The sequence below is a fragment of the Meleagris gallopavo genome, chromosome 12 (assembly GCF_905368555.1).
Source record: "Meleagris gallopavo chromosome 12, MGAL_WU_HG_1.1, whole genome shotgun sequence".
NCBI classification, from domain to species: domain Eukaryota; kingdom Metazoa; phylum Chordata; class Aves; order Galliformes; family Phasianidae; genus Meleagris; species Meleagris gallopavo.
The window spans coordinates 4,388,846-4,401,355 of record NC_139415.1 but is presented as its reverse complement, the minus strand read 5'-3'; the positions used below and the strand labels follow the sequence as shown (position 1 = coordinate 4,401,355).

General features: G+C 35.2%; 1 protein-coding gene across 5 annotated transcripts in view; it reads right to left on the bottom strand.

The window, feature by feature from the left end:
• Positions 1 to 1,696: 1,696 nt before the first annotated feature.
• Positions 1,697 to 12,510, bottom strand: part of RORA (RAR related orphan receptor A) — a 351,059-nt gene continuing 340,245 nt past the window's right edge. For all 5 annotated transcript variants that reach the window (XM_085234217.1, XM_085234214.1, XM_085234218.1 and 2 more), the window contains one exon: positions 1,697 to 12,022. In XM_085234217.1, coding sequence (XP_085090343.1) covers positions 11,858 to 12,022 — 165 coding nt within the window. In that variant the 3' untranslated portion in view covers positions 1,697 to 11,857. The remainder of the gene's footprint in view (positions 12,023 to 12,510) is intronic.

Below are 12,510 nucleotides of genomic sequence, written 5' to 3'. Positions count from 1 at the left end.
ACGACAGGTGGTAGGAACTACGTGGTCCTTTGAATTCAGGACATTCTGTGGTTTTATGATTCTGTGTCCAAAACCACCAACTAGAGAGTCTCTACCTAGTTTGCAAGGTCACTGCAAGCTAAAAAAAATTTTAATTCTGTTCCTTTTTTTTTTTTTTTGGTTTGTGTATCTCAGACAGAGGCAGAAAGGTTTTTATCTCCCATTGGAGTCACCCAGAGCCCAGTCATGGAGTTAGCCTTAGAAGGAATAATCTTCAGAGCTGAGGTATGGTGAAGTTTACATAGCAGAATTAGAAGACTTATCCAGCTTGTGAATGTGTCATAAATCCAACTTTAGTCTACCATCTTCCTAAATTCTGTCAATTTTTCAATTGAAGTTATCTACTTCCTACATGTGATTTTTGTACTTCTATGATGTAAGCATTAACATCAGGAAACAATTTCTTGCTGTGGGGGTGACCTAGCACTGATACAGGTTATCCGAAGAGGTTATAGAGTCTCCTCCTTGGAGATATTCAGAAGTCAGGAAAATCAGAACCTTCCCCTCCTCTTTATCTAGTGAGGATGTATCAAGCTGTAGCCCAATATGTAGTATGAACCTGGACCTGGTTCTGAGAAAGCTGCTTGGGATGGCCCTGTTTGAGCAGGGGTTGGATCTCCAGATGATCTGACCTGCAGAGATCCCTACCAGTCAAACCCATACTGTGATTTTGTGACATACTTTGGGGATCAAAAACACCATATTTTAACCTCTAGTTCTGCTTTCCTTATTGGCAAGCAAGGGAGTCCCTGATTTGTCTCTCATTCCTCTCTTTTATTATGAACAGTTGTTGTTGAACTTAGTGAAGGTTAGGACCTCTCCTGTGAATTGAGAAACTGGGGAGGAGGAATCAGTTCTCGAGGGTGAGAAAATTAAACCTGGACTTTCACTGTCTTAGTGCTTATGTCGTGAAGCTGCTGTAGAACAAATGGCACTTACAGTTCTAGGAAAGCTATGGCTTCCGTAACTTTTTTGACTTGATCAGTAGGTGATGGCTTCTTCCAGATTTAGTGCTTCAAAGCAGAAAGCTAACACCTAATTCTGGATTGTGGGCAGGCAAATTAATGCTGAGCTGTTAAAGCTCTGTCAAGATGAAGTGTTTTTGGGTAGAAGTCTAAGTAGAACTTTACATGTATAAAATCTTGAGATAGAAACCAAAGGTACTGCTGACATTTAGGTGGTTAGCACACCAGAGGAGGCTTGCAACTCTGAATTTTGATGCCTAAATTACAGTAAAACTTTAACTGAATCCTCTCAAATCTAGACCAGAGCACCATCTCCAAATTCACTGGGAAGATTCTAAGACAAATTTCTTCTGTGGTGCGCTTGACACAGTGTACTCTGATGTTGAACAAGATGACATTTTCAAAGAGAAGGAAACTGGATTGATCCAATGTAATTCTGAGGATGTTTACACTCTTCTTGGCCAAAAGGGGAACTTAGAAAGTGTTTGGGAATCTTCTCATTTCCCTGCTGTCAAACATTACTTTATTTACTTAACAAAAAAGTGATATATGTGCCAAGAATCATGGCTCATTTTGTAAGGGTGGATTCCTTAAAGACTGAACCTAATACACGTCAAGATTCGGAAGAACAAAAAGGTGCTACTGACAATAAAATTAAAAAAAAAAAAAAAAAAAAAAAAAAGCAAGACAGATTTTTCCATTAGAAGCTGAAGTTTTATTACAGGATAACAGTACATAAAGCACATCTAAAATCGATGTGTTCAATGCACTTAATAAAGGTAATGTAATATTAAAGGTACAGTTTCTAAGTACAATATAACAACATTCATATTAGAATGAAAATTGGAGTATTTAAAAGACAACATTAAATCTCTTATTTTTACAGTCATATTTACAAAATGAATCAAAATACTTTTTTTATCGGGACTGAGTAAAATAACAAACTGGAATATAAGCAGGCTATCATAAGAGTGAGTTGGAAAGGTCCATGAAAGTGAAAAGTTAAGTGACTGGGTAAAGATCATTAGCAAAGGTTTAGTACAATACCACTTTAGTATTCCTCTTGATGGCTTACATTTTATGGTGGCTAGAAAAGGAATTTATACATACTGTACACATAACAGACAGCATACATTTACATGTACAGTATAATTTCATTTAAAGGTGTGTGTATTTACAGAAATCTGAGCATATCACTCAACGAGGTTTTTGAAGTTTATGTGCTTAATCCTCAAACTGACATGTATTTGAAATCAGTATTTATTCTGGTTTTGTTACGTTGAACATTTAGTCAACAGGGAAAATATGTTAACCAAATGATTTTGCATAAAGGTATCAAACTATTAAAATTAAAATAATAGGAAGAACTTGTTCCTAGCATTATGTATAAGTTAGTAAATACAAATTTAAGTGCGACTCCTTTTCTTTTTTAAAATATCAAAAGGTGACTTAAATCAACAAGGGAAAATAAAATTGTCATGGCTTATATTTAAATAAGATTGTAGCTTCAAGAGGTTTTTATCATTATCCTGATAGTGTTTGCAATTAAACATTCCACTTATGAAAATATACCCACGGTGCAGTAAAGTTTGTATTTTATTTTTAGGACAACAGTATGTTTGCTGTTTAAAAAAAATTATTTATATATATATATTCCTTGAATTGAGGGTATAAAAGCAGTGCATGGAAGCCAAGAATCATGGCTTTAAAATTCACTACCTTCTATTATCAAAAAGTGCAGTAAACAGAAACAATTGTATTTAATAAATTGCTCAAAAATCTTTGCTAAAGATCTTATAAATTCAGTAATATTACAGAAAAATTCTAATAAATATTTAAAAGGTTAATTACCTCCTTAGTTAGATATTTGATATCCATCAGTTTTTAAGAATTAACACAAAAACAGTATCTAGAATGAAAGGAACAGGGGACAGGAATAATTTTAAGGGTACGTGACTATGTAAATTAAGGTATACATGAAAAATAAAAACAAAACCCCCAGACCTGACAGAATGTTGCAAATTCCACTTCTTAGTTAACTTCAGTTGCTAGTGGCTGACCTCAGATATGTATGCGTGATTTATAAAGCATACCCAAGGACTGAATTTAGCCATCAATCTGTCATGGAAGATTTACAGAAAATTCCTATTTACAGTAACTGGAGTTAAGCGTGTAGGCATGGCCTAGTGCCATCCACAGTTCGAGTGTGTGCAGATCCTATTTAAAGTGAAGAGGGAGGAAGGCACCCATCAGAACATCACCAATAAATATCAGATGCCACAACCAGATAGTACTCTCCGAACGGCCAAATAACTACCTCCCTTTCAGACAGACAGCATATTGTAAATACTTTATTCTTGTAGATTTGATGCTTTTGTTTTTTCTGATACAACACAGGCAGACTGCTTTAGTAACCGAAAAGATAACAAACTGGACAGAACGTTTTTATTAATGTTAATAATGTAGAAAAAAATTCTACATTTGATATCAAGTATCTGTACCGGTGAAGTAATTTTCTCCTTATTAAATATACTATAGAATAATTTATATAATGACACTATGCGTTTAAAGAGAGAACCATGTCCCAAATCTTGTACGCTGATACAGGTACTTGTTGGGCATATGTAGGTGTATATATATATATACACAAATATATATATATTTATATATAGTTATACTCAGTGAAATTAACAAGACCCAAAGGTGGTATTGTCTAGGAATAAAAGGGGTTTTTGTTTGCTTTTGTTCACAAAAGTAACTTATCTAGCACCACACATCAGAAAAACACAAAAATAGCACACTCTAGTTCTAAACAGCTATGTCTAAAATAGATTATATAGTAAAACAGATATTATACAGCATAATGTGGTATTTGATAAACAGATAAATATTTGCACTGTGTAGGCTGTTTATAGTATAACTTTATCTATACAGAATGAAAGCAAAAAGTTAACTGTATAGAGGTGAGCAGAACAACATTAAATATTATGACTCCAAAGCAGAGACGAAGTTAAGAGTTGAAAGAATAGAGCAAGATAAAATGTTTACAGGCCATTACAAGTCCTTAAATTAGTAGTAAAATAAGGAATCAGTTGCTCAAGTTTAAGAAAGCAGTAAACAAGAGATTGCATTTACATGCAGATGTCTAAAACTTGTATTTCTTTTAAATCTATGCACAAAAAGTCATTTGTTTTTATTGCTTGACATTCAGTTATGGCTAGAGTATTTTTTAACCTTTTTTGTACTTTGGAAACAAGAATATTGTTAAAGGTGCCATAAAAATGGACAACATTGAAAACAGTTTGCAAATAAACCACCTAACACTGCAGTTCTTTATACATTTTAAAAAGCCTTGTCTGGGGTTTGTCATATGTTAAATATATTTAAACTGGGAAAATACATTGTAGCTTGAAGCCTCCCATTGGCCCAAATGTCCAATACAAAAACACATCTCCAGAAAAGGAGCAGGCAAGACAGTACAGTTACATATATAGAAGCAGCCAGTTAATGTCCTAATATTTCAAATATTCACCACTGTTCTGTAACTTGTTTCTAAATCAATGTAGAAATGAGGAACATTTTGGATTTAGAAAAGTGTACAGTACGTATGCCTTTTTGTGAAATAAAATTCACTGTATTGCTTATGAATTCTCTGCATTAGATACGATAGCATTACAGATTGTAAATTCCTGTAAAGTTTATGCATTTACATTAAGACTCTGTGGGGTAATTTAGGGTAGTGTTTCTCAAACTGAAAGTCACAACCGCTTGAAAGTTGCTAAAGTGTTCAGATTACTATCACAAAACTGTATGTCAGGCAAACATGGCTCGGTTCTGTGTCAATTGTAGCAGCTCTGCTCACCTCTGCAGACAAGCATGCTGGGCAGGGAGCTCATCCTGCTCACTGCATGCAGCTCAGCTCCCAGCGAGGAGGAGCAGAAGAGCTGGCAGTTGGCTGTTGCAGAAGCCATAGAGTTACTACTACTCAATACCAGCTCGGCTGCTTCGTTAGAAAAGACAGCCGGTAATTCCAGCTGGTTCTCACTGCCTAAGCCAGAAAAACGACGTACGTCAGTTCCTACAGAGCCCTATGAAAAAATATAGCCCCGAGGGACTGTGCTTTCAGAAAGCTTGAGAAACACTGACTTACAGGAAAACAAGTGTACAAAGGACATAATAAACACTGAAAACATGCAGGTGTTAACAAAAAGGTGTGGTGTCACGTGTCAAGTTGAATAACTTGATTGTAAAGTTCAGCTTGAAGAAGTAATGAGATTATGAGGGAAGACAAAAAAGTGAATATTATGGCATAACAAAACTTACAGATACTGATCTGAAGCCTTTATCATGTTTTACTTCTTATTTGGATAGCCTACTTATTGCTATAAAGTTATTGCTATATTCTACCGATGATAAAGGCAAAAAAAAACCCCAAAAAACACAAAAGAGGACAAACAGTGACATTACATATGAAATAGGTAGAATACAGCTTTTATTTTGATGTTAAAATCCTATTTAGTACCTGAATAAAGTTCCAAAAATAGACAGTATATTAACCTACATGTTAGATATTCTTCCCCTCAAGTCCAGTGACTTAGCATTGTTTAGTGAGCTATTAACACAGTACTAAGATTAAAGCACATACTGCAACAATTTTTTGACAAATACTCATTTTAAACTTGTTGTTGTTGTGGTATTTGGTATCCTTATACATTTGCCCTCATTTCCACCAAATGATTTACTGACAGGAATATTTAAGCAAAAAGAAAATAGCAGGTTAAAATTCAAATATATTCATGGAATGCAACTTTTAAAGTAACGTTAGCATTAATGATGAAGATCTATTTTGAGTAGTTACTGATCTCCAGCTAAGAAAAATAAATAAAGATGCTTCCTCTTTGCAATCTAAATCAGCTAGCACAGGTAGAATTTCAGATCATGCTAAATGCTAAGAGCAAATTGCTTCTTATTTTGGGATATTGAATAGTAAGTGCTGTTTCTAACATTTGTATTAATAAATTTATCTACTTGGGGACTTCAAGAATTTGCAGGAAAAAATCATACGTTGTTTACACAGCTTGGGCTGGCAACCTGTTTGTTCATCAAGTACAGACTAGGGAATGTCTGTGTCAATCCTTAGAGCCCAAAAGAAGATACTGTCATGTTTGGATCACCCCCTACAAAGTTAAGTGTAGATTGCACAAATTAACAGTATGTTTCATTGATCAGTATGTGAAAGATAGTTTCTGTTGGGAATCAATAGTAGCGGGGATTTTCTTGTAGTGGTGATAGCAGGACACCAACTGATCAAGAGTCATAGTTGCTAAGCAACATCTGCCTTAGAAGGCCATTCCAAGCTAAGCTAGAGTGTCAGCTTGGGAAATATTGAGAAAGGTTTCCCTAATTATTAGCAACATAAAGTAAACAAATGGAAGCTGCAAATCCAGTGGAAAAAAAATTCAAAACCTCAACCTAAGATACTGGAGAACTGATATTTTTTGCAAGAAAAAAGCCATGTTTTTCACTCATTTTTCAAAGAATTTCACTCTCTTCCTGATCTAACTGAAGTCTTTAAATCTTGCTCATTTTGTACACAGTTGCTTATTTACTTTCCTACTTGCGTTTTCAAAAGAATGTGAAGTCACAGAACAATACTAATTGCGATAGGCTCCCAGAATCACACAATTTGGCACTTAGACACTTACTAGACTTCGCTGTTTTTTGCAACTGTTGTGATCATTTTAAATTGCTGCAATTGATGACTTCAGTCTTTTCGTTTCCTTCCAGTCTTTTTTTTTTTTTGCTATACCATAAGCAACAGTGAGAGACAATGTCAAAACTGTTACTGTTCTCATAGTTTATATGACATTATTGCAAAATCTAATAATTGCCTTTCCAGTCATATTGTACTACCATAAACTGCTTTATGATTTTGACAATCATTTAAATACTGAAAACCAATTTTCTATTGCAAAACATTGAAATTAATTTGGAAAAACACTCCAATGGCTATAAGAACATCCAGAGGTCGTTTAAATTAAATTTCAGTTGTGAACTATTAATGGGCCAGCATTAATTTCCTTTTTTAATTACAATTGCAAAAGCTTTGCATCGTTTGGAGTATTTTTGTTTTTTCCAAAATAAAGACCAAGGAGCAGATAGCTGCAAGACTGCATCACAGAATGAGGCACACATTGAGCATTTGGTTAAAAAAGAAATCTGTCCAGTTTTTTTGTGCCTGTGGGGAGAGGGAGAAGGGAAAGGAAGAAATACTCGCATTTTTTTTTCTTTTTTTTTTTTCTTTTTTCTTTTTTTAAAATAATTTGTCCCACCAGTAGTACTGGCCACCCTGTTGAAGAGTTTTAGAAGATCCCTGAGCACATTAGTTTCTGACTCTTAACCCCAGCTCCAAAACGATAGGGCTTCTGTTGTTGATAACGAGATGGATTGTCATTCACAGTTAAGTCAATCATAAGGTGCTTATATATTTACCCTTTTTTTCACCAATCAGCACAAAGAACTGTCAGAAAATAACTTTTATTTTTCTTTTTAAATAATAAAAAGGGCACAAAATTATTAAACAATCGAAGTTTTTGACAGTGGTTTAGGATTATTATCTGGCTGCCCCTCAACAACAGACAAGTGATTCAATCGACATTCCTTAGCAAAACAAAAAACAAACAAAACAAAAAAAAAGCAAAAAAAAAAAAAAAAAGCAAAAAAAAAAAAAAAAATCCTGTACAAATATGTATTTTTCCCTGAGGGATCAAGGTTACACCCGCAAGTGCTCTATGTACATATTGCACTGTAGAGGAATGAAGAACATGTGCAAAAAAAGCAACAATGATTGAAGCTTACTAATCAAACCTTTTAATCATGACTGCTATGTCATCTTGCATTTTGGAATGTCGGAACACAGCTATTCCTTAAATCTACAATGTAAAAAATGAAAAAAAAAGAAAAAGAAAAAGAAACACACACCTCTACTATGGCACATTCAATGAAATAAAAAGTTTTCCAAAGACAAATAGACAAATTCCATCAAGAAAATAATACAAAGTTCGTTCATTTGTTTTTTTTTTCTGTTTTTTAGAAAAATTACATTACTTTCTTTCATTGTTTCACATTACAAAATCTTTTTTTTTTTTTTAATGTTTACACAAATCACATTTTATTGCAGGAATATTTCAAGTGCCATCAAATATTTATAGAAGGGTTAAAAAAATAGAAGTCTCTCTAAAGTGGTCCAGACAAGGCTTTGTATAGAATAAATCTTTTTTTCACCTTCTATTTTTGACTTAAGTATTTTGAATACATTTTCTTTTTCTCCATTGACACTTACCAGCCTAGAAGCAGCCACTCACACACACCCACACATATATTCATGTGCGCACACAACGGTACTCTCTCTCACACACAGGTAGGTGCACATACACACACAGAGATCTTGGTATCCATACTAAGATAGATAAGCTTTAATAAAGAGCAACCAAACTTAAGAACAGCCTCCCTTTTCTCCTAATCCCATCGTTTTTAAAAGTCAATCAATGTTAGAGATGTTGAAGTATATTAGGGTAGTTCAAATGACAGTATACTGTACTACCTCTTTTCTAGAAAGCCCAGGAACATCTCTGTGGATAGATGAAAACCCAATGAAAATCTCTTCGCAGACTCTAGCGTACAATCATTCAAAAGCAAAGTACTACTTTGTCTTCAGCTGTCCTCACATTTTTGTTTGTTGTCAGCTGGACAGATCATGAAAATACTTGTGTCAATATCCACATATTCCCAATATGCTTTTTTTAACTAAATATTGTGTTGATTGTCTGACACCAGGCCATAGTCGCAGAGGTTCTGCAGAGTGCATTTCCACTGCTGCACCAGGTTCTTCCATGGCAGCCATTCTGACCAGCCACTCTGAGGCTATTTGACATCCCCTTTGCCTCATAGGCAACTGCAGTCTTTTCACTATGTCTGCCATGCTGTATCCCCTTTTTCCCCTCTCTATGCCAAGCAAATGAAACGAGTAATAGTCTCTTGCCAAGTGGCTGCTAGCTGTGTTCAGGAAAGCAGACTTACTGGGGTATGTACACACAGCCTGATTTTAAAAGGTGCTAGTAGTCCACAGGAGCTCCCTTTGACAAAAATGACAGCACGTCGGTGCTGCACAGCCTGGAACGGAAGATCATGTCACAAGCCAATCCTGGATACAACAGGCTTTCAACTAAGGCCCCATGTGGAACCTTTCTACAGTTATGTGTTTTATTATTAAATACTCCAAAATTCTGTGTTGTCAATGACTTATGGGTGTAAATACTCTGAATTAGATACCAAACAAAACCACTGGTATCTACAGGCCTGCTAAAGTAGTAATATTAATCAGGAATAGATAAGTAAAGGATGTGACTGAAAATTAATCCCAAAGTATTTTGCCTGGTAGTCTACTTATTGTCAAAAGTAGGAGCTGTACCTTACTCTCTAAAAAAGTATGAATCTTACCTCATTATTCATTAGTTGATACTGAAATTAAGTTTAGTTGATCTTTAAAGGACTAGCACCTAGGGCTGGTCATATTCAGAAAACATCTGTTTGTTAAAAAGATTGTTTTAAAAATTGGAGCACATATTGGAATCAAAGTACCGTATCATGCCAGCTACTCCAATAAAGTAAACAATGATTCTAGGAAAGGTCTATCAGCGAGAATGCAGTCAGTGTGCAGGGCTGTGAGCTGCCTCTTTGGAGCAGCAGGATGGAGCAGCAAGAGGCTGGCTTCCAAAAGCCCACTCGTGCCTCCATCCAGGTACTCACAGAGGTGCAGGTGTTTCTGTGCCATTCTCCAGGGCCACCTGCTTTGAAGGGTAGAGATGCCATGTTCATCTCCTCAATTTTGAACCATATAAATGGATGAGAGCCAAGCACCAGGATGAAACACTTTAAGAGATGTTGTGGTTCTGTGGCTCAATTTGATCCCGAAGGTAAAATTTCCAAATCATAGAGTAAAACTTCCCGTTTTAGACTACTAGCCTAATTCTACCTCTAAAATAGTTACTCTTCAGTGTGCTTCTGTTCTTCAGTTCAGTGTTACTTCTCAGTGACTACATGTAAGAGATCTATTACTTTTGGAAATTAAAGCAGTGGAGCACATTCTTTTTTTTTTTTTCTTCTTTTTTTTCTTTTCCTTGCAACATATTTCATCAGAATCTTGCAGGCACACAGGCCTACAAGCCTCCTGGTTGTATTTCCTCATCTCATCCAAAGCAATTACAAACCTCGGGCTCAAACAGTCACAGTTTATTTCGCGATATTGTTCACTGTGGATCTGTTCCCTTCAGAACTTGGTTTAATTTCTAATCTTGCTAAGTTTACTCAGAGACAGTTACTTTACAGGGAATCGTACTTTATATTAGTCTTTCCTCATCTGTTAAACTTTAAAGTGCATGTATGTAAATGATGAGAGCAATGGTCAGCACTCCATTCAGCTACTTTAAATAGAACTGCTGGATGTTTGAAGAACATGGGTTCTAATCTCACCTAAAACAAAATTAAACCTATGAATTTTGATAGGATAGAGTTTGGAGTTTTGAATGCATTGTTTACAATATGGAGTACAAAAGTATGTAACATTATGTATAAAAATTGGCTTTCCACATATATGTCACACACATACTTTACTGCAGATACAGACTTGAGTAAATACCTTCAAATCTGGATTTATGGTGGGAAGATGTACACTTTACTAGCCTGATTTTCAAGGATGACACGTTATTCTATCTGTAAGTGATCTGAAATTGCTTAATTTGATCACAGAAACTCAGCACCTTAGAAAATGAGGCTTTTGCTGTGCCTAAATCTGAATCTAGGTGTGCAATTTTAAACATCCAGATTTGAAAGATTTGAAATGAAAAATACTTGCTAAATTAACAGTTGAACATCTAATTTTAATTTAGAAAATTTCCTTTTTTCTTTTTTTTTTTTAAAATCTGTGTAACCATTTCAGGATATGACCAGCCTCTCCTTAAAAGTAACATGGAAAACAGCAGCATAAATACCTCCCAATGTACCAGTACCTGCCAAAAACCTTTTTCAGTTAAACTTGAATTTCTGGTGCACATGCAACACAACAATGAACACGCTAGCATTTAATTTAAAGAAAAAGGTGCAAAATGAAAGTGCCTTATCAATTCAACAAGAAAAGCTATACCAGTAACTACATTTTATATTAATTAAAACAATATATAAACAATATCTCTTTTGCTATATATAGTCTTCATGCCCATTTACCCTGTAATATATTATAATGCTATTGTTGCTATTGCTATGGACCCTTTTCATGCCGTTCTGTCTACTGGCAAACAGTGGTAGGTGAAAAAAATCGTCCTTCATGAAACAATGAGCAAGTTGTGCAAACTGATGCTTAAATCTCTGCAATGCACACCAGTCACTGATTACTAGGTGGACTCTCTGGTTCTGATCAACAAATTGATTGTTCTGTCAGAAGTCTGGGCAGTGAACTACGAGAGAAAGCAACCTTCTGATACTAGTACCCTCAGTCTGTGTAAACAGAGGTCAAGGATTGAGAAGTTGAGACAGAAAAAGGGTCCATATTTGTAGGCAAAATGGAAATCATATGCATGAGAAAAACAAGTTCAACTTTGTTTCATTGTTTCCCATCCTTCGCCTGACCCGGACCGCCAAGAGATGTGCAGTGTGTTGGCTCCCTAGGTCTGTGCAGGGCCATATAAAGTGTCTTGGTTTTCTTTACTTTTTTTTTTTCTCTTTTTTTTTTAATCTTTTCCTTTCTTTTGTTTTAATGTTTGTACTTCAGACATTCTAGAAGTGCTTAGGTGATACGTTTACCCATCAATTTGCATTGCTGGCTCAAATTCTGAAGTGAACAGCTCCTTGTAAAGTGGAGGAAAATGAAGTCGTACAATGTCTGGGTATATTGCTTTAAATGCGATAAGCTTTTCTGTATGTCGTCCACACAGTGCTCTTAAAGTAGACACTTTGCATATTAACTGTAAAAAAATGAACAGAAGTCACACAGTCACGTATGGAACAAGGCCTCCCAATCTTGAGCTCAGGATTAGAACTCTCTCAAACAATTTGAGCACACTTCAGTTGTTTGCTTTAACAATGACATATCAGATGTGTGATAACGGTTAAGTTTGGTATATTAAAAACAAAAACAAGAAATAAAGAAGCCCTAAAAACCTACTGGGTAATGTATTAATGCTATCTGAGAAATAACTTTTTCTTTAGGTGTCTAAGAAAATATATCACTTGCCTACCTATGCAAGTGATATCACAAGCTCCAGATCGATGTGGAACTATTTCACAGCTGAATCTTTACTCATGCAACTTAGTAATTCTCTTGGAAGAAGTTGTGCTTGATTATCCTTAAATACACTATATTATGGAGGGAATTTGCAATACAATAGATTAAGCTATTTTCACTTATGCCAAAAAAAGGTAAAAGAAGAAATTGCATTAAACAGATCAGAAC